Source organism: Microchirus variegatus (genome assembly GCF_963457635.1).
Source record: "Microchirus variegatus genome assembly, chromosome: 22".
NCBI classification, from domain to species: domain Eukaryota; kingdom Metazoa; phylum Chordata; class Actinopteri; order Pleuronectiformes; family Soleidae; genus Microchirus; species Microchirus variegatus.
In genome coordinates, this window is record NC_139823.1 from 11420726 (window position 1) to 11444036 (window position 23311).

General features: G+C 40.8%; 1 protein-coding gene across 1 annotated transcript in view; it reads left to right on the forward strand.

The window, feature by feature from the left end:
• Positions 1-779: 779 nt before the first annotated feature.
• Positions 780-23311, forward strand: part of thsd7ba (thrombospondin, type I, domain containing 7Ba) — a gene marked incomplete at both ends in the record, with an annotated part of 137447 nt that continues 114915 nt past the window's right edge. Inside the window, one exon of the mRNA XM_083908877.1 lies at positions 780-942. Coding sequence (XP_083765003.1) covers positions 780-942 — 163 coding nt within the window. The remainder of the gene's footprint in view (positions 943-23311) is intronic.

Sequence of the window (23311 nt, forward strand, 5' to 3'; positions counted from 1 at the left end):
GTTACTACAAAAAGAAACCCTCGTGCGAGTGTCTTACACCATTTTGTATTCATGTTTCCCACTCATTCAGCTGCTCTTTCCTCTGGTTTTATGTGTTTATTGTTTCATGTCTCGATTGTTATGCCAAATTAAGTTTTATTGCATTGAGGAACGTGATTGCAGAATGACACACTGTGGGGATTTCTCTGTGGGATAATAAGCCAGTGATACATCTCACTGTACCCAAAGTGCTGCAGCACAGCAGAATTAGTTTGAGTTTTTTTTTTTTTTTTTTGGAATCAGTGCAGAACCTAAAACACAATTCCATGTTCATTAATTCTGCTGTTGGAGCAACACAATTAGAGGCTCGGTGAATCCAGGACTTATCCATTCCACTCCTAGAACATGAATCACTGCAGGAGGAGATATGAATAAAAGAGGTGCTGCAATAAAAAGGTGCTAATACCTCCATATTACTCCAATCTTAAAGTCTTCCTCTCCTTCAATAGGTATTTTCACCTCATCCTTATGAGCCTGAGAGGCTCAGGTCTCTGTGATTAATTATTTTTTTGGTTTATCTGAGAACAAGCCGGCATGATATCACACTTGTATGCCGGATTACAAAAAGAAAAGACTGACACACTATGACACTATTCATGTGTGATATGACACTGATTGTCATGATTCTGGGCAGCAGGTTTCACTGGGACAGCATAGTTTGCTCCTGCAGACCATTTTCTGTGAGTAAGTGAGTGACTGATGAATAAAATCTTCTCCCCACAGGAGTAAGAGAGGAAGCAATGGGCTGGACTATGATTCTAAAAGATGACTTTGGGGTCATTGCCTGGGCACGACGAGCTGGGAACTACCTTGGCTTCCTCCTCCTCCTCTTGTCACTCTTTTCTTCTCCGGTCCAGTCCGACATTGTGTTTCCGAGGGATCATCATTTTTCATGGAAAGCAGGTAAAAACTAAATTTCTCTTGCTTCCATTAAATTGAAACATCACCGTCCAGGTTGACAGTCGCATTTAATGGTTTGATTTTGCTCTCGGCTGCAAAATCATTGTAGTAGTGACTAAATATTATGTTATTTGATCTATATTCAAGATCCAACCCACCTATTTCTGCCATATTTTTGTCTGAGGGCAATTGTTGATGTCAAACGAAACAAACGACAAACTCCAGTGCATGCGAGCTAGTGACAGTAATGCAGGGTTCACAGTGTGTTGATCTGTTAGCTGTGAAGACAAGCAGCTAATGCTTTCAAGATGCATTCAGTGACCCTCGTAAATCATAATCACTTCTGTAGGATAAACATTCAGAAAACCTTGTACATGTTATCACTGCAAACACAAACACACATGCAGCTTATTATCAAAATACTGCTTAAGTAAAGTTATAGATTAGACCGGTTATAGATAGAAACATCATAGGTCGCTTTAACAGATCAACTTTTTTGTAACCGCACCAATGTCAGCTGAAATTGACTCCCCATGACCCTCATGTGGAGGATAAAGCAGTAGATGTAAGTGAGTGAGTGAAGGGAGTAGTAGGTGCAGCTCAATATTATTATTTTATAAGCTAAGGTTGCACTTGTCTGTCTGCCCTGGGAGATGGATCCCTCCTCTGTGGCTCGTCCTGAGGTTTCTCCCATTTTTTTTCTTTTTGTTAACACTCTCTAAATATTGTAACACGTTCAAACACTGGATAGATTTTTATCCAAGTCGGTCAGCAGAACAGGGTTTATTTAACATAAGTAACACACTATGCAGTGTTTGAACATGTCTAATATTTAGAGAGTGTTAATCTACCATTCTCATATATAGAGATGTGACCGTAGCTCTGCATAATTTGCCTTCACTCATCTTTGTTTGGTTTTCCATTTTACACATATACTGTATATGCACTATCTACTCCTTTATTACCCCCCCTCGTACAGCACGCAATATACACAAAACAAGCCGAGATTTGTGTGTATTTGATAATCAGCGTCAGCGCTGAAGGCGAGCAGCTCGGGGAGGGGGGGGCGGAGATAGAGGCGGGAATTATTTGCGTATATAGTTGTAGATTACGGACTCGCAAGGGAAAGAAATACATAATCTTGAGGAACAGAGATGAGTTTTTGGTTTAATAAATGCCGTGTGGATATGCATGTGTGAGGCTGTGAGCACACGTTTATTTTAATACAGGGAATCATTACTGCTTCATATAGACAAATGCCGTGAGACGCCTAATCTTCTTCTTAGTGACACATTGTTGGGGGCATAACACTGCTATTGGGCATCTTTAAGCCATAGAGCTAGTATGATGGCTGTTAGCACAATAATCTTCTCCCCTCTGACAGACTGTCCATTCTCAGCCCTGTGGTGACAAGCAGGTTTTTTTTTTACTATAATGAGTGTGTGCTGTGGTAATGTGCAACAGTAATGAGACACTGTTGCACTGTAAATAACCGTGTTATGGTATGCTCTACTGCGGATCTACTGTGTGACTCCCAGTAACAACTCTCTGAACTGGACGTAAAGAGCAACGCTCGTGTCCCTGTGTGAATAATACATTTTTCTGTTACAAATCCCCCCCTCCGTATAGTTCCATGTAGTAGTTTTATACAAACACCGTATTTGTAAATAAATAAATGACCTTTTTGGAAGGTTTTTGTTGAAATATACAGGCAGCACCATCACGAGGAAAGGTAATTTGAGGTAAGCTCACAATTCAGCCTTCGCTCGCATCACTCATTCAATTGAAAATTAATTTCCAAGGCAGCACACGGCGAAGGGAAGCGTGGCCTCCCCCACACAAAAGCGCCCACTTGCTATGCGATTAGCACTTTCATTTCTCACTCTGTGGTTGGGTAACGACACTGCCCGAGTGATAAAGAGATTGATTAATTTCACTTGAAAGGACGTATGTTCAAAGGGGGGGGATGTCGCCGGGACACCAGGTGTGAGGATTTTGACATCCTCTCATAGCTAAGAAAGCTTAGCGGAGATGACTGTGAAAATACCAAAGGACGTCTCAACCTGAACGCGCCTTTGCCGTTATGTCCTTGAAGTGTCTGTTAAACTCGAGAGGAAAGTGTCGCAGTCGCAATCAAGAACAATCGGTTGTTGACGTCCGTGGCAAATGAGCTAATGCTCCTGAAGGCAACACATCTGTCTCTGTCTCACATCCACTGCAGCTTCTGCGGCTTCATGTCACAAGTTTGACTATTACGTTCATGTCGGCAAATATTGATTTAACTTTCCAAAGTTAAATCACTGTGGACATGATAAGTTTGAATACTTATTTCGGCTGACAAGCTCCCTTTCAATTTTCGACTTGTCAATGTTGGGGAGGATGTGCTCTAAATTATGCACAGCCAACCTATTGTGTGTCTATCTAGGCCAGCAGCGCTGTGGAGTAAATCTTTTGTGTGAGCAAGTTCCCAGAGCTGTGGCTAAGCTGGGAGGCTCTGGTCCAAACGGAGAGCTGGAGTCGTTTAAGCCTGACCTTCATCAATGTCTTGGAGAGCAGAATGCAGCACTGTACTGCTGTGCTTAATGGGACTATCATTTCACTCCTTTTTAAAGTGACTATTCAAAGACAATCTCTGTTTAAATGGCTCTACTTGGCCTTTTTTTAGACTTAGCATTAACTCAGATCACACTGGAGAGCAGAGTATCAGAATACACGATGAGTTGCTGATATGAGTTATGAATGGCTGCGGCTCGAGCGCAGAGTCATTTGTAATGCTCTGTGCGTTTGTTGACTTTCACTGCATTTATGCACTGAGGACTGACACCTTTTTTTAAATAAACAAAACAAAACCCAAAATATTATTATGCCAGCCCTCCTTCACAACCTAATAATGACAAACACATTTTATCTGCACACTAGACCTCAACAATAGACATTATGCAGTCTGGAAGCACATTTATTTTCTGATCTGTGTACAAATAATGCATCTAAAATGTCTGCGTAATAACCTGGTTCCATACACGCACAGCTCTATTCCAAATAATTCAAACTCCTGTACTCTCTCATGCATGCTCATATCATCGTCGGCAGCATTACAAACAAGAGAGCCAATGGGACCAGTCAGAAGTGAACTCTGCTAACACATGCACGTCCAAGGGTTAATTTTAGTCATTTCAGTCCACATTTGGTCAATAACTCAATAACAATATACATAGTGCAATTCAGTTACCTTCAATAGCAATATCAATATGTACTGATCATTTCTCACAATTTGAGACACAAGACATAATTGCTCACAGTGTTTTTTCCTCTGTTAACAAGCAGTTTAACTGCTTTCTTACACAATCTCTAATTATCTTCCATTTGTAATTATCATCATTGGGCTGATTTGAAAACATTTATTTGAACGTTTTTTGGCTAAATCGTTCATCCCTACTTTAGCATTTTCTCATTTTCTTTGTCTTTTGATGTACTTGGAATCGTAAATTCAGGATACTTGTATATGCTGAATTTGGTGGTGTTTATGCTGGCGTCTGCATCGAAACATGACAGAGGAGATTAGAGCCTCTCATCCAGGTTTTCATGTGTTCATATCCAGTAGCGGTCTCTGGTCTTTGAAACAGGGGAACGCTCATTTCATGCTATTTATGCATAAATTCCTGCATAAATTCTGCAAAGTAACAACTAGAACAAGGAAACGTGATAATTATGTAGAACTGAAATGCTATAATAGTGTTTTTATTTAGCGTTTATGTACAAATGTAAATGGGCTATATTGGTGAGCCAATAACACACAATGACCAGCTATTAGTGATGGGATTGGCAGTCCATTTGAGTGTACTGAATCACTAGAATCCGTTCATTGAAATGATTCATCTATTTGACAAGATCTATCTATTGTAATGGGCACCATTATTATCTATATAAAAATATATAGAAGTTATAGAAATATTCCCTTAATGTATGGGTTTCCCATTCTGTCCTCTGGAGAACTGACTAATCAAGCCATTGACTCGTCATCTAAATTATGTGGGAATTTTCAGCTGTGTGAATCAGCTGAGAGGCAATGATTTTCGCAAGATTGAGAAATCAATAAAGGGTTTCCTTAATGAGAGGGATCACAGCTCCTATACTGGATTATTCAAAGGGCTTAGAGGACTGAAGCCCCACGGACCTGGTCTTACCCTGAGGCCCTGTGACTTAAAATCAACTTTTTTTTCTTTTTTTTTTTGGTGCAGAGATAGATAGATAGATAGATAGATAGATAGATAGATAGATAGATAGATAGATAGATAGATAGATAGATAGATAGATAGATAGATAGAAGCTAAGCAATATTACATTGCATTTCAGCATCTGATTGTGTATACAGTGTATTTGCAATGTCATCACCCTGTTGCACCATCAAAAGCTGAAATCAGAAATCACTGCTGCAGTGATCTTGTTTTGTTTCAGAGAGCTCAAAGGAGCGTGTGCTCGGATTTTGCATTTCATAGAATAGCACTGAGGAATTTTCTGGGAACCTTTTTTTTCCAACTGAAAAATACATTCGAAGCCAGTTGGAGAGTATCTATTTTTCCTCCTGTTTTGTTCCGCTGCAAAGATAAACATAACAACCTGGTTGATTTTTATTTATTAAATTTTTTTTTAAGGGGGTCAGCTCAGGGTCTGAAAGCCGAGATGGACGAACACATAAAGGAGACATATTGAGAATATGTTGTTATGCTCACAGCCAGCCAATGTGTGTTTGTTGAAAAGTGAGACTTTGAACCAAGTAATGAAAAATAACTTGCATAATAAATCACAACAGCAGCGCGTAAAAACACTTCAGCGAGGTGATCGACTATCTGTATTACTGTATCTGACAAATGACAGGGGATGTGTTTACATGCACGGGTCTAATGTGATTAATTGCATTACAAGTTGAATTTAGATTGAGGATGGCACGTAGAAAATGAGCACAGTTTTTCGTTATGTTGAGCATCAGCAGTGTGTGAATTTTTACAAAGCGCCTATGTTTCATCTCATAGACTCGCTTTGTTCTGATTTGGGGTCTAGAGAATCTTGATATAGTTATCAGTGATGTGTGCTTTCATGTTTTTTTGTATCCTGGGCTTTGTCATGGAAGTGTGGTACAAAGACCATGTGTAGTACAATAGCCTATTAAACACACCATTTCCCTTGCTGTTTTGGAGTTCAATTTGACTGACTTTTTTTTTTTTTAATGCTCAATGAGATAATTTTCAGAAGTGTTTTTAAAACTTGGCTCTTAAAATGTTAGGCTAACATTGTAATGTGAAGGGATTTAATATAATGTTTCAGACAGTCATGAAGGGAGGATAACACTTTAGATTAGGGAACACATACTAGACGCTTACTAACATAATATGTTAGTATGCTAGTATGCTAGTATGCTACATATATTACATAAATAGCATACTATGTTAATATGCTACTTATATATTATATAACTAGCATACTAGCATACTATGTTAATATGCTACTTATATATCATATAACTAGCATACTAGCTTATTATGATAGTATGGTACTTATATATTACATAACTAGCATATTAGCATAGTAGGCTACTTATATATTATATAACTAGCATACTTTGTTAATATGCTACTTATATATTATATAACTAGCATACTAGCATATTATGTTAGTATGCTACTTTTATGTTATATAAATAGCATATTATGTTGGTATGTTACTTATATATTATATAACTAGCATACTAGCATATTATGTTAGCTACTTATATATTGTGTAAGTGACATATTAGCCCTTTATTAGTAATCATTAAGCACGTATTAACACCTTCTTCTACATAACCTCTATTACGACTTCAATTAAGATTTTGCCTACATACGGTGTTAATATGTGCTTAATATTTACTAATAAAGCTAAAGCTAAATGCTACTTGTATGCATGTTAATATGCACCTAGTTAATGGTGAATATGTGTTCCCTAATCTAAAGTGTTATTGGAGGGAGAGTTGCACTTGAAACAAGCCAGATTACACATATCTGGTGGTTGGTAATTGTTAATAATCAGCCTGGTTGTGTAATATAATCTGAGATATTTGCTTCCAGTCTGGCACATTAACTGGTAAAAATCAGTGATTTTGGGGTCAACAGTACCACATACAGTATATTTAACCCTAAGAACCGTGACGTACCACAACACGTGCAAGCTATAAAAAACATTATACATTATTATTTTTTATTTTCATTGAGATTATATATTTCTCCTACATCCGACCTTATTATTGAAATCAAATACTAATAAATTTTTTAAAGATTTAACCATTTAATTGTCAGGTTTTGATGTCCCAAAAAAAACTAAGCACGTCTCCATATGGCCAAAACTGACACCATCTGGTGAAGAGTAATAAAAAAATTATCTATTCCGATCATGAGTGTAATACTTCTTTGTTCACTGTGTATTTTATCCTTGAGCTGGAAATAACAAGATCAAAAAAAATATACACAATCTTTGCCAATACGAACCAAAAAACGAGGAATTAAAAACTGTGCCACCTGAGTTTAAAGAGCATTTTGATGATGATAATTAAGCCCCAACAACAAAGATGGCTCCCAAAAGCTAGTATCTCAACCATTATTTCTATTAATGGAAACACAGATCCCAATATTAACAGCTCAGCCAGTGTGCAAAGTATTTAACCTTTCACGCCACCTACACAATCCACTGGATTCAAACGACCTTTGAATTTCAATATTCACGCGACAAAGGGCACGAGCGACACCTCGTTTTATACAACATGCACAGTTCTACAAAATGATTAGAACTGTACAGCAGTCACGCAGGTATTACATTCAGTAGATTGTGAAGATTTAAACAAAGGAGGAGTGCACAGATATACAGTGCCTGCCAATAGCACAGAATAACGTTTTTTGATGGTTATAAGAAATCTTTTTGCTGTCTTGCACCACCTGCGGCCCCCGAGTATAACATAAACACCGCTAATGAATCGACAACGTCATCAGGCCCTGACCATCTGCTCCAGTCCCTGAGATGGGACGTCCCATCTGGCTGTAAAAGGTACTTACCTGAGAAACGCTCCCTGAGTGCACTTGTTCAAATTTTCCTGCTGCCTTGGAAACAGGAGTTGACGTAGTAGAAGTAACTCTGAAACATCGTAGTCCAGTTTGAAGAACTGTTTGTTGTTGCACAGTTTAGCTGACACAGACCCCCCCCCCCTCTCCTCTTTTATCCAGCTGTTCCAGCTGAGTTCATCCAACTTAATCCAGGGAAATAGCCATCTTATATTCAGTACCCTGCTCCTATAAACTATTTTTAGTGATTCACTGCACTCATCTATGACCATCTATAGCAAGTCCAGTTTGCCGACTACCAACTGCTGAAGATGACTCTGACCTGGATGACTCAGAACTTGAGTTATAACTATTTATATACAGCATTTCTGTAGCTGTGTCTGCAAAATCATTGTTATCTGCATTAGTTGTTGTCATTGTTTTACGAAATCACTACTAATAAGCTTACAGTGTCACACACATGTCTTTATCCCTGAATGAACCCAGTTTTGTACACTGCATGGATACTCGGCATGTAATGCGAGTTTGCAGAATGATAATTGGACTAATTGTTGCATTATGTGGCGCATGGGACGAGGGTTTATAGGTTTTTAAGAATAATCTGCTAATTTCGTTCAGTGATAAAGCTCTGACAACGCCACTCTGGAGATGCTGAAGAATGACTCATAACAGCTGAAATGGGGAGGAAGGAATCTGTCGGGACTGTGACTAAAGGAGGGAGGAGATCTCAGAGGAGTCACCGCACGTGTACACACATTAACACACACATGCAAGGATGAAGATTAAGGGGTCCTCAGGAGAACACGGCACAAAAGATGGAGACACAACCATCCAAACACACCTCCCTCAACCACCTTAGGCTCGCAGCTCCTGGGGGAAACAAGGAAGTAAAAGGAAACAAAATACAACAGGTAAACAACATTAATTGATGTCAAATTAAAGTAATTCCTAATCCAAATAAACCATACAAATGAAGCAAACTTAATCAGCAGGAGGGACATTTATGCCATGTGAAAATCATGCAATTACAATACAAATGTCCACCATAATTGTGTTTGCAACTTAAAGGCAAAACATCTTCATTAGCAAAAAAGGCACGTAATTACACTAAAATAAACAGAATAATTACCAAAAACCAAACAAACATCCTGGAGATTACTAAAAAAAGCTCATGCTTTCTAAATGAATACATAAGTAATTATGGCAAAACATTGACCACATTCTATTTTCTCCACTAAAACGGCATACAAAACACAAACAGCAGGGACAAGTTTGCACAAGCGCACTATGTTAAAGTCAGTATGTGGTTATTATGGTAATGTAGCGTGATGATTTTCTCAGAGTCGTGGCTACACGCGGATGTTCCTGACCACAATGTTTCCACCGAGGGTTTTCACACTGTCCGGGCTGACAGGGACTGCGCTACGAGCGGTAAGCGTAAAGGAGGTGGGCTTGCTGTGTACGTGAACAACAGGTGGTGCAATCCTGGTCACATCACCGTAAAAGACCGCATCTGCAGCCCGGATATTGAACTGTTAGCTGTGGGTCTCCGACCTTACTATCTACCCCGTGAATTCTCACATGCCATTGTAGTTGCTGCGTATATTCCCCCGTCCGCTAACCCGACGTCGGCATGTGACGTCATCCACACTACAGTCGCTGGACTACAGACTGCGCACCCGAGTGCTCTCATAATAATCTCGGGTGACTTCAACCATGTTTCCATTAAAAAAACACTCCCGAAATTCACCCAGTATGTGACCTGTAAAACCAGAGAGGAGAAGACACTGGACCTGCTGTATGTTAATGTAAAGGACGCATACACCTCCACGTCTCTTCCCCCGCTGGGAAGATCAGATCACAACTTGGTGCTTCTCACCCCCTGCTATGTGCCTCTAGTGAAGAGGTTGCCTGTGACCACAAAGACAGTGAGGACATGGTCAGATGACTGCTATGAGGCACTGCAGGGCTGTTTCGAGGTGACTGATTGGAATGTACTCTGTGAGCCACATGGAGAGGACATAGATGGGCTTACTGAGTGCATTACAGGCTACATCAATTTCTGTGTGGACAACATTGTCCCAGCAAGGACTGTGCACTGTTACCCAAACAACAAGCCCTGGGTAACAAAAGACATCAAAGCCATACTTAATCAGAAGAAGAGGGCTTTCAGAGGTGGGAACAGGGAGGAGCTGAGAGACATTCAGAGGGACCTGAATGATAAGATCAAAGTGGCTAAGGACAGTTACAGAAGGAAGCTGGAGAGGAAACTCCAGCTGAACAACACAAGGGAGGTCTGGAGTGGTATGAGGACCATCACTGGTTTCAGACCCGCTGGCAGTGGAGCTGATGGCAGCTTGGCTATGGCCAATGAGTTAAATCTATTCTTCAACAGGTTTGACACTGCTGCCCCAGCCCCTGCTGCTTCTCCTGTTGACTGTCTGCAGCCACCAACACTTATGACCTCCCCCCCTCCTCCTCCTCCTCCTGCTGATAGCACCTCATCTAACTTTTTGAGCCCCTCACACCCACCCCCCACTTCTCACACCTCTTCTGGCTCCCATGCTGCCTGCCCACTGTTTACACCACTTCATGTAAGAAGACAGCTGAGCAAACTCCCCGCTGGTAAGGCTGCAGGCCCTGACGGTGTCAGTCCACGTGTCCTCAAAGCCTGCGCTGAACAGCTCTGTGGAGTGCTTCACCATGTCTTCAACATGAGTCTGAGTCTCCAGAAGGTCCCTGTGATATGGAAGACGTCCTGCCTCGTTCCTGTGCCAAAGACGCAGCAGCCCACTGCTTTCTCTGACTACCGACCGGTGGCACTGACGTCACATATCATGAAGACTCTGGAGAGACTCGTGCTGGAGCAGCTCAGGCCTATGGTCAGGTCGCATCTGGATCCCCTCCAGTTCGCCTATCAGCCCCGGATAGGAGTTGAGGATGCCCTCATCTACCTGCTGAATCGTGCCTACGCCCACCTGGACAGGCCGGGGAGCACTGTGAGGGTCACATTCTTTGACTTCTCCAGTGCTTTCAATACCATCAGGCCTGCCCTACTGGGTGACAAGCTGACGACGATGCTGGTGGACCCTCCCCTTGTGTCCTGGATTGTTGACTACCTCACTGGCAGACCACAGTACGTGCGCTTGCGGCACTGTGTGTCAGATGTATTGGTCAGCAACACTGGGGCCCCACAAGGGACTGTCCTCTCTCCTTTCCTCTTCACCCTTTACACCACGGACTTCAGCTACATGACAGAGTCTTGTCACCTTCAGAAGTTTTCTGATGACTCTGCTGTGGTTGGATGTATCACTAAGGGTGAGGAGGCTGAGTACAGGGCTGTGGTGGACAACTTTGTCTCATGGTGTGAGCTGAACCACCTGCAGCTCAACACAACTAAAACCAAAGAGCTGGTGGTGGATCTGAGGAGGAAGAGGACACCAGTGACCCCACTTTCCATCCAGGGGCATAATGTGGACACTGTTGAACACTATAAATACCTGGGAGTGTTCATTGACAATAAACTGGACTGGACTAAGAACACTGAAGTCCTTTACAAGAAGGGACAGAGCCGCCTCTATTTTCTGAGGAGGCTCCGCTCCTTTAACATCTGCCGGACAATGCTGAGGATGTTCTATGAGTCTGTGGTGGCCAGTGCTGTTCTGTTTGCTGTTGTGTGCTGGGGCAGCAGACTGAAAGTAGCAGATGCCAACAGACTCAATAAGCTGCTCAGGAAGGCCAGTGACGTTGTGGGGATGGAGCTGGACACTTTGACAGCAGTGTCAGACAGAAGGATGCTGTCAAAGGTGAGGGCAATACTACAGCATGACTCTCACCCTCTCCACAACGCTCTGGTCAAACAGAGGAGCACCTTCAGCCAGAGACTGATTGCTCCTAAATGCACCACAGAGCGCCACAGGAAGTCATTTCTGCCTGTGGCCATAAATCTTTACAACTCCTCCCTCTGATGATCAGACTCTGTATAAATAAATATACAAACAAACAAACAACAGACAAACTATAATTACCCATTCTCATCTAACTTCTTTCATTTGTTTATACATACATTCTCTGTATATTGTATATATTTCCAGATTGTCTACATTGTTTATTGTATTGTTTATTTTATTTCATTTAGCTTACTGTCTATTTTCACTGTCTTATTTTATCTTATTTTATTTTATTTTATTTTATTTTATTTTATTTTATTTTATTTTATTTTATTTACATATTTTATTTATTTTATTTACATCTGTATATCTAGCTCTTGTTTCCGCATGCTGTATTTCTTCTTCTTACTTTGCACAGAGCATCTGGAACAAAAACAATTTCCCCTCGGGGATTAATAAAGTATTCTGATTCTGATTCTGATTCTGATTCACTTGCGCCTTTGCAGGAAGCTAGCAAATCGGCGTCTTTGTCACCAGAGAGGAGAGAGTTAGAGAAATGCCTGTGCATAATTAAAGGTGCCATACGTAAGAATGTGGTCAAAAACGGTTACTACACTCAAATTCAAAATACCAAGGTCTTTTAGGTTTCGTTTTCTCCGCCACTGTAGCTCAGACGTAACTGGCAACCCATGGTTGCTCGGCAGCTGAGACTCTACTGACTGCAATGATTGGTAGACGGCGGTAGGTGGCGCTACATGCCAAAACATGATTTCAAATCATAAACAGAGATTTTTTTAATGTGAATATTTTGGCTGTACTGTTGTTGTTGGTGAGTTCAGTATGTTATATGAATATTAGGAGGATTTTATGACCAGTTGCTTTAGATTTATTACATAATGCACCTTTAAATAAAACATTTTGGCCTGTTTTTGGACATTGAGACAAAAACTCAAACAAATGTTATTTTAAATAATGTTTTATACTGTTCAAATTTAACAATGTTTTTTAATAAAACATTTTAAATTGTCAATATGCTATTTTAACAAACACTAAATTGTAAATAACTGCCAGATTTTGAAAGTTGTTCTGGAAAGAATAGGCGTGGACATTTTCAGTTAAAATAAGCAAAAACAAAACCTTTCCAGATGGACATTTTGAGGCTTAGGTGTTCATTGTTAGGTGCAATGGGTGCAGTCAGCAAAACAGCACATGCCCGCAGGCAACGCAATCATTCATCAACACAGGTCGTGCGCCTGTAGGCAAAGCAGATTATGCCTATTGCAATCGGTCAGCCAAACAGTACGCCTGTAGGCAAAAACAGCAGTGTGTGGCGAACATGGCCATGTGTGGAGCTGCCACTGTGGCCAAACCAGGCCTGCTCTCCCAACATACATGAACCACAGGGAACAGACACTGTTGGCAGTCTACATACCAATTCATCCACAGATGTGAGGGCGTGTTGAGCACACGCAGCCACTGTCAGTGTTGACCTATAATTAGACACCTATTCATGAATTGCACATCATGTCATTACGGTAACAAAGGCAATAACGACACGCGTTAAGGAGGTCTACAGGATTGCAAATAGCTGTCGTAATCGTCTGAAGAGCTCAGAGACAACCTCGTTGGATTTTTCCAGACAGCATATCTACTGTGACTGTGGCTGACAAGCAAGGAGCAATTATAGACACACACTAGACAGTCATTCATGGCATCTTCATTCCCCAACAATTAGTTTGTGGCATGTGGAGTAAACACGGCGGCGCGTCGGTGCTCGAAACCTAGAGTAAATTCTGTGTTTTACAAGCTTGTCATTCAAAATTCATGCCGTTTCTCTTACATCAGCTAACACTGTGATGGAAAGATGCAGAGACATGTTGGCAGCAGTTTGTCAGATCTTCATAATCTGTTTTATTTCATGTGTACATATCATTTCCAGTGATGGATGCCACCAGGTGATTCGCCGCAAATGGGCTTCACAGTATGGTTTGACAATAGCTGTGTCATCCATGTCAGTGTGGGATTTCTCCTTTTAACAGGTGAAAATGCATTGATTCCCACATGGTGGAAAACTGCAGCTGACAGCCAACAGCAAACACTTAAAAGTAAAACGTAAGCAAAGATGAAATTAACTTTAATTCAACTCTAAAGATTGATATTGGTTGAAAGTTAACCCTAACCCATTATAAGACAGAAATGTCACAGAGTCGGCTGCAGGAGTTTGTTTGTTTGTTTGTTTGTCTGTCTGTTAGCAACATAACTTAAAAAGTCACAGACGGATTTGGATGACATTTTCAGGATTTGTCCACAATGGGACGAGGAACAAGTGATTAATTTTGGGCATGATCCGTAGACGCCATCCCTGGTTACAACACTCGCTGTCTGACCATAGCGTTTTCACTGGTATTTCATCACTGTACTCGATCCTCATCATAAAGATCATTATGTGTCATATATGGTTGTGTGGATAAAACTGCGCATAGAGAAATTATCCATTCTGCATTGGATATGCAGAGCCCCCTTGTAGTTGTAGTTAAAAAACAATGTACAAAACAGAATTGGCATAACAATTCATTTAGTTTTTTCCCTGTTTGAGTTACTTACCCTTACTTCATGGGTCACCATGATGGTCTTTCAAAAAGCCTCAGAATGCCCTATTTTTTACCTCGAATTTTCAAAAGCGCCGCATGCCCCACAACTTTTTTTTATTTTTATTATATGGGGGGGGGTGATGTGGCCCAGCCTCACCCAGATTTTAACTCATGCGGCCCCCAGGCAAATTGAGTTTGAGACCCCTGGTGTAGTGGTTAGCACTCTTGCCTTTGCAGCATGAAGACCTGTGTTTGGGACTCGTTCAGAACCAGGGTCTTTCTGCATGTTCTACACTGCCACAGTCCAAAAACATGCAATTTAGGGATTAGGTAAATTGACCAGAGATGTGAGTGTGAGGGTAGTCTTTGTCTCTATATGTGTCCCTGTGATGGACTAGCGACCTGTCCAGGGTGTTCTCCCGCCTATCGCCCTATGTCAGCTGAGATTGGCACAGCATCAATCCCCCTCATATGGTGGATAATGTGGTAGAAGACAGATGGATTAGCAACAGATAAGAACAGCTGCTGTTTCAAATGCTCCCCCTTTGTTTCCAAGCATGTTGAGGTTATTGCAAAGACTGCGCGTCAAAAAACAAAAACAGGAAAAAGCCTTGATCAAACTTCAGAACGGGGTTGATTTGACAGTTTCTCTCTTTCATGAGTAGGCTAATGAACATCAGATACTCACCTTCATTTTCCCAAATAACATCACAAGAACTTCTGGGGGGGTTCATCCAATTGGGTTTCAGTTTTTGTTTCATCTCACCGGGCCATACGCTGTGACTTGTACTCTGTGTAATTGTTTTTGCTTAACACTGTGATGCTTTCAAGGTGCAGCCATTGTTCTACTCATATAATATCAACTGTTACCCCCTGAATCTGCTTGATTATGATCAGAGTCCACTGTCCTGGGCCCATTATTGACGGAAAGAATAAAACAAACGTGAACGTTGCGTTGTCTCAATTCAATTTGCATCCTTATTTGCATGCATCGTATTGGTGTCGTGCAAATTACAGCTATCAAAGCCACTTTGACCAAATTTGATGCGTCTCTTCAAACGCTCTTCACATTGCTTATGCAGTTGAGATCTCATTCTGAACTTGAGCATCTCCTCCCTAACTTGGCATCAAATTGATCGAGGTTGTCATTAAAGCTGCCAGTTAGTCTCACGAGAGCCGCAAGACAGCAGATTTTTTAGCAGTCAGATCCTTAATCCCATGAGAATATTATAAGAGAAGGCTTTCAGAGTGCCATTCCCATCAGAAGTCCCTTTCAAGCAGCATGGAGCCTTCACACAAAGCATCCTATTTCGGGACAAATCTCCCACAGTTTAATTTTTTTTTTTCATTGGGGGACTCAAGGGAGGAGATGTAAAAGCTTCACAGCCATGACCAGTTCGCAGCTGAGGAAGGGTGTAATTACAAAGCGTTCCTCCAATATTCCGCCTTGAGTATCATTGTGTAACTGATGGGAGTCAAAGATAGAAGGTCACCTCATTAATGAATGTGTTCTGCAACTTCAATTAACGGCAGTATTGAAACACATACAAAGGCATCTGAGATTTGTCTGATTAAGCCCCCGCGTGTGCAGACGTGATTCCTTTTATGTACAACGCTTTTCAAATGAATTTTTCCGAAACATATTTTGACAAATTTAATCTAAATTCTTCACCGCAAAAACTGAAAAAAAAAGTTCACGACTCCTTTGCTGTACAGTGAGAAATTGCATGTGTGGTAATAGTCATAATTGTGTAGATCTTCTATGGAGAGCTTTCATGTTTACAGTTAAGTGTAGTAGAAATCAACTGAATTACTAATGTATACAACTGTTTAAGTATACAGTAGTAATCATAATCAAGAAAAGGTTACAATACTAGAATTTAATTATTCAAAATCTGCAGCTCCTCCAATGTCAATGAAACAAACCCAGTGATTCTGGATTTCCACCGGGCGCGTTACAGTAGCGGACCGCGTCGCTGGCGGCTTCCATTCTAATCAATGTGAGCATTTCCACTGGACTAGCGCTATCGATAGGTGGCAGTTCGATTTTTGCCATTGCCCTTGCTGAGTCAAGTCAAGCTCAACAGAGCAGATCGCACCAGACAGCAAGTCCGACACAGAATCAAAATAAAACACTTCCGCCCCCCTTTCAAAATAAAACACAATACTCGGGTCATATAGCCGGTTGCAACTTCACATCAACATTACGTACGTAACCGGTGCTACCAGGTCAACAGTCAATTGATCAGAGGGTCTCGGAGAGTCATAATGTGCGACGAGAGACTGATTGTTGAAGTGGAGAAACGTAATAAAATCAACTCGCGAACTTGCTTCCGTTCAGGATTATCGCGCGATCTTCCGTGAATACCGCTGGCTCCCAAGGGGATTGACGCCGGGCAGAGGACGAGGGCAAAACCGTGACACTGACGTTCTGCTGCTGTTAACACGCCCTGCGGAAATCCGCCTTGACATGAGAATCAGACTGTCCTTTTCTGTGCAGCATTGCTGTACGATTGCAGCGTTAAGTTTAAAGTTTGAAGTAAAGGACCTTGTATTTTGTGTCTTGTATTTTTGTGAAGGTCAGGTATCCAGTATGGACAAAGGGAAGTGGCTTTACTGCACATTATAAGAGTTCTTATTATGCTCCATAAATATCCCGAAGATAAAGCAACACTGTTGTAATTCCCTTTAATGAAACACACACAATACACACAATATACCTTTTGGAATTACAGTGGTTTTAATGAGGTGAACCTGAACTGACTGAGTATGAATTCAGGGAGAAGCTGCAGAATAAATAGGGGTTTAAACCCAAAGCTTTAACGTTTTTTTTAAATTTATTTTTGTTTTTGTGTTAATCTTCTTCAGGGTGCAGCTTCTTTGAAAAGCTTCCTGCCGCCGTGCTGAAGTGTTGCGTTTTTGTCGAGTGCTCATATCCAGAGACGGAGGTGAAAGTAAATGGGTTGCCAAGTGATAGGATTTCCTATTTCTTCCAACAAGCTCCGCTCTGCTTCTCTCACTATATCCTCCTTTGTTGATAATTAATGACATATCTTGTACCTGTAGTGGATGTGCTCACTTAAAAGGTCTCCACAGAATTGTGGAGGATGCAAACTCCTCGCTGATGCACATGAGGAAAAAGGAAAAACATGTTAATGTTCTCTGTGTTTGAATCCCAGTGTCTGCAGAGACCTGTTAAAATTGCCTTCTGTGTTTACAGTGTGTTTGACCCAGTGGGGGAACACATTGGAGAGATGGTGAGATGAAACCAAATGGATTTCATTGTTAGCTAAGAAACAGTTTCACGCATTTTACGATTGCGGGGCCGGCGTCTATCACGACTGCTTCTTTTATTTTACAATTTGATGAACTGCGGTGCAGAAACGGGGCTTTTTCAAACATGTTGATATACATGAGTCGAGAGAAGGCTTGCAGTGGAATTATCTGCCAGTTTTACACTCGTGACTTGTAGTTGTAATGGTTGATGGCCAAGGTTCCAAGAAGTGGGTGTAAGGAGTTATATGTGCCAATTATGTCTCCTCATATACACATTTGCAACAACAAATTCCTTTTGGATGGAATATTTCAAATCATGGCTAAATGTTAATCAACGTCTCTGGTGAGTTGCAAAGTGTTGATTTTTTAAAAAAAATGTCCCCTGTCAAAGTATTTGACTGGTTTTCATTATCTTCTCTTATCTTTATAGAGCAATCAGAGCAAAATTAAACAGCGTGTCTGTTCTCATCTCATCTTCGACCACTTTATCCTCCACATGAGGGATGCGGAGGCATATCCTAGCCACTTAGAAACAAACAACCATGCACCTACGGTCAATTAAGACTAGAGTGTCCAATTTGCCGTATACTTTAATCTGCATGTTTTTGAGGGAGGAAACTGGAGAACCCAGAGAAAACCCATGCACACACAGGGAGAACATGTAAAAAAAAAAAGGCCCTTGTTCCGACCAGGTCATGAATCCGGTTAAAGACATTTTAAAGCAGCAGTAGGCAGGTTTTTTGCTCATCCTCAGGCCATTAAAAGCATAAATAAACCCCTTAAACCACTTTTTCCCCAAGTGAAAACCAGTGTATTAGGGGTGGGGGAAAAAATCAATTCACATAGGAATCGCGATTCTAATCATCCACGATTCTGTATCGATTCAAAACTTCAAAAATCGATTTAAAGTTTTTTTTTTAAAGTTTCTATTTTGAAAAACCACACAAAACACCAGCTTGTGTTATATGTGTACAGTTTATTTGTGTAACTTCTGGGAGAAAAAGTCAGCTAGTCTAAGCTTTAATTTATGCAAGTTATTTTTGTTGTACAGTGACCCTAAGAATATGAATCGATAAAAATTAGTGTTCTGACTGGTCAAACACTCATTGTTCGAGACTCCTCCCCCTTTTATAAATGCCTTTCTCTCTCTCTCTCCACTGCTTAACACTTCTGTGACCATCCTGTCTTTGCCGACAGGATTATTTTTTACCGTAACTCCTTTACCTTTTGTGATATCTCGGAAATTCTAAAAAAATATGGACCGGAGATTTCTGTCCAGGGTCTGACCCCGCTTTTCGCCCTATGTCAGCTGAGATTGGCACAGCATACCGTGTGACCCTCACATGGAGGGTAAAGTGGTAGATATCAAAAGTGAAAGATATCTTGTAAAATGGCGCAGAAACAGACCAGAAGCACTCACTCATTGGATGTTTTTTGACAATACTACAGCCATAAAATCAATATAAATCCAGGCAGACTCATTATCTTGATTGTCATAAGAGGGTTAGCCCGTAACTCGGTGTAAGATTTCACTGCCTGACTACATTTCTTAACACATTCCTATGCTATGAATTATTTGTTTATTCATTTCTGGGGAAGCTGCTTAGTGAATCAGCCAATAGGAACGCCTTCTCTCTAAACTGTAATTGATTAGCATCTCTAATCATGGTTCCTGATTTCCCTCAGGCGAGAAACGAAGCCCAGAGGAGGTACAGGAGTCAAGTTCTCTCTCAGATCGCATTACAAATATTCTTAAAGGCTATCACAAGACATTATTATTGCAATCCAAATATATCTTGCCAACTCAACCTTTACCAAAGAGCTTTTTCTTGGCAAATCGCAACTACACACAGGAATCGTGATGTGAACTCGTGTCTCCATTTTTGAAAATCCTGTTATTTGAACATCTCTTATTCACCACGAGCACCTCAGTGTGACTTATGAATGGTACAAAGGGCAACATTTTCAACATTTGGAAATTACAGCGCTCGTAAGAATATTCTTGGCAAGTTGTTCTTAACTTGGCGAGAGAGAGAGTGAGAGAGAGAGCGAGAGGGTCAAAGTATGATTTAAAAATAAACAGGCTTTTTCTCAGCTCCCACTGGAAATCAAAATAAGAGAGAAATCCAGCGTGTCCACGTCCGTAAACAATTTGTTCCACGGTTGTAACGGAGCAAACGTGAGATCAAGGCAGATACCAAACAGGTTGTGAAATCGCAGTGCTGAACAATTCAGTCTCCTTTGTGTGTTTTCCGCGGTTGTGCTGGACTTTTAATAACTTGGACTCTAACCTATGAAGGAATGTTAATCTCATTATATTGATAAGTGTCTCCTGAGCCAGATGAAGCTTTTTTTTTTTAGGAGAATTATATTCAGATGATGTTTAATTGTTGTGCGGTCTAATCTCTCCCTAACAACCAATCGAGACTGACCCTGAATTTCATGCTCATGGCTAATAATAGCCACACACTTAAAATGTCATTTTTTTTATTATATCGGTGAGATTAACAGATTACAACAGCCAGGGTTTTGAGGAAGGAAACTGCAGTGTTTCTTTAAAAAGAACAATAGATTAATAAAGTCAAGCATTCCATGATTCAAATCATGAAATGCAATGACAAACAAACATGAGAGTAAATAGGGTCGGCTTCTTTCAGCAGCTTGCAGTATACTCGGGCTTTTGATATTGTTTCATCATGTGTTTACACAGTGTCTGTCTTGTTTGTTTAACTAATTTGTCCGTTTTCATCTGCTCTGCCTCACCATAGCAGCTAAATAATGATTTCTTTTAGAGAGAAGAGCTGAATTGATCTATTAACAGGCAAAGAAAACCCAATTTAATTAATTCTGCTAATACATAGTTTCTAGGTTTTTGTTTAAGCAAAGACTGACAACATTTTTAGGAGTGAATGCTTATTTATAGTCAGCACTCCACGGTTTGCAATGTTGTGCTTTTCTTGAAAGGGAGCCTTTTTTTTTAAATGGCGCAAAATGAATGAATGTATAAATAAACAAACAAGGCACCCATGCTACTGCAATCTAAATGTGTAATTTCCCGGCAAAAATAAACTAGCACTTACATTGTAATTGCTTTCTTTTACAAGCTGTTTATGAGATTAATACTGGTACATATAGGCTATTTCACGGAGGCTGCTGAAACCTCTTATTAGCTTTGGCTAAACATTAGAATTTTTTATTATAGGAAAACGAGAGCCCCTTTTTTATTTCAACCAACATATCCAGGAACTTTTAATACTAGGAACTTATTTACCTGGGGGAAAATAATTCCTGGTAATCTTTGTGGCTTGTGTTCTTCCTCAGTGTTGTTCATGACTTGCAGCCAAAACATTTAACATTTCCCAAATCCCATTTCAGTTTAATAAACAAGAAAAACAAACTATAAACCGACGTGTTGTGAAGGAAGGGTTGCAATGGAGCTTCAGTGGGACGGTGTGTGTGGAAATCAAGCTTCAAAAATAGTTTCCACTGACGTTCGCGCTGAGAGCGGCAGCTGAGGGTGTGTGAAACCTGCTCTTGTTGCAGACAGACCATGATGCAATTCTTGCCCCCCAACCTCATAATGCATTCATGTGCATGGAAGGGTGTGCGTCATTTGCATCCAGATTATTCGCACTTTCATCCCGTCTGGTGTGCAAAGACCTTTAGAATGATGATGCATGTTGTCAAGTCTCTATTAAGGGTCTAGAACCAGAAAGACTTGCTATTTGACGCTAGTCCCGCTAGTCGCCAGAGGGGTCGCTAATTTAGCAACGCCGAAACTGCTGCAAAATGTGTTCCACCTAACAGCGTTCTTCAGCACACAGCCCAGTTCCTCTTAGAGTTCCTGGTAATCTGAAAAATCGCGAGTAGGTACTTCTTTTGAGGAACTTTTATGGTCGAATAGCACCAGAAAGACTTTCTAGATTTGTCGCTAGTCCCGCTAGTCGCCAGAGGGGTCTGAATCCTTCAAAAGTTGCTAATTTAGCAACACCGAAACGGCTGCAAAATGTGTTCCACCAATCAGCGCTCTTCAGCACACAGCCCTGCCCCTCTTAGAGTTTCTGCTAATCTGGAAAGTCGTGAGTAAATACTTCTTTCTGGAGAAAGTTTGGGGTCAAATAGCACCAGAAAGACTTGCTAGATTTGTCAAAAGTCCCGCTAGTCGCCAGAGAGGTCTGAATCCTTCAAAAGTCGCTAATTTAGTGACACCGAAAAGGCTGCAAAATGTGTTCCACCAATCAGCGTTCTTCAGCACACAGCCCCACCCCTCTTAGAGTTTCTGTTAATCTGAAAAATCACGAGTAGGTACTTCTTTTGAGGAACGTTTATGGTCGAATAGCACCAGAAAGACTTTCTAGATTTGTCGCTAGTCCCGCTAGTCGCCAGAGGGGTCTGGATCCTTCAAAAGTCGCTAATTTAGCAACACCGAAACGGCTGCAAAATGTGTTCCACCAATCAGTGTTCTTCAGCCCCTTCCCTCTTGAGTTCCTGGTAATCTGAAAAGTCTGAGTAGGTACTTCTTTCGGGGAAAGTTTGGGGTCGAGGGAAAGTTTTTCCCTGGGTAATTTTGGTGGAAACGCACCAAAGTTTCTCAAAATCCCAGATAAAGGAAAAAAAGTTCCTGTGGTGGAAAAAGAGCTATGGGCTATATAACAGTAGTTATTCTCTGTCTCTTATAGTGCATACCAATGTTAGAAAGGAACAACTTTACAGCCAAAATGGAGGGGATGAATGTAAATGGCTTTTAATTAATATGGAAGCATAGAATTACACAAGGTCCTTGAAAGATAATTCAGAACAGAAATCAAACAGACGTGTTTTTCTCTTCATTCAACATCTTTGAGACGTTGACTACGAACGACCTTTGCAGCCGTGTTTGTCAGATATTGGTTTTAATGTTGTTGTATGTACTGTATATTAACGCCTGCTTGCTCACAACTCCCACTTTGGGTTTGTTTACAGCAATTCTCTAACTTATCACATCCAGACTCTTTGTCAGGACCTCGTTGCATCACTTTTGAAAGCATTGCATATCCAGTCAGTGTAACGTTTAGAAGCTGGCCTTGGTGAGTGCAAGCATACTCTGACAGACTGACACATAATGTGGAATCACTCGAAGCATAAGCATTTGTAACTGCATTATAGTCATTTCAGAGTCTCTTCATTTGAGAGTTTATGTAAAAGTATATGATTTGTTCTAAAATACTCCAGAACTTGCAATTATGTTGAAATTATACCACTTTGCAGATCTTTAGAAGACTCTCAATGTCTTCAGGGGGGGTAAGTACAAATGGTTTTATAGTCATTCATCTCAGCAAAGTGACTTTACCTCAGGAATACTGCTCTACAACCTTCAAAACCCTGGATGCAGTTATTATTATGTGATTGAATTTCATAAAGCTGAAGTTTTAACGCTCTGAATTTAGTTTTTAAACTTCTCGCGTGAATCTCATGGGGCGCGATGTGTTGGGGTTACAGTTCAGGGATATAAATGAGGTGCTTGCAAACTTGCATTTCAATAAGAGGAGAG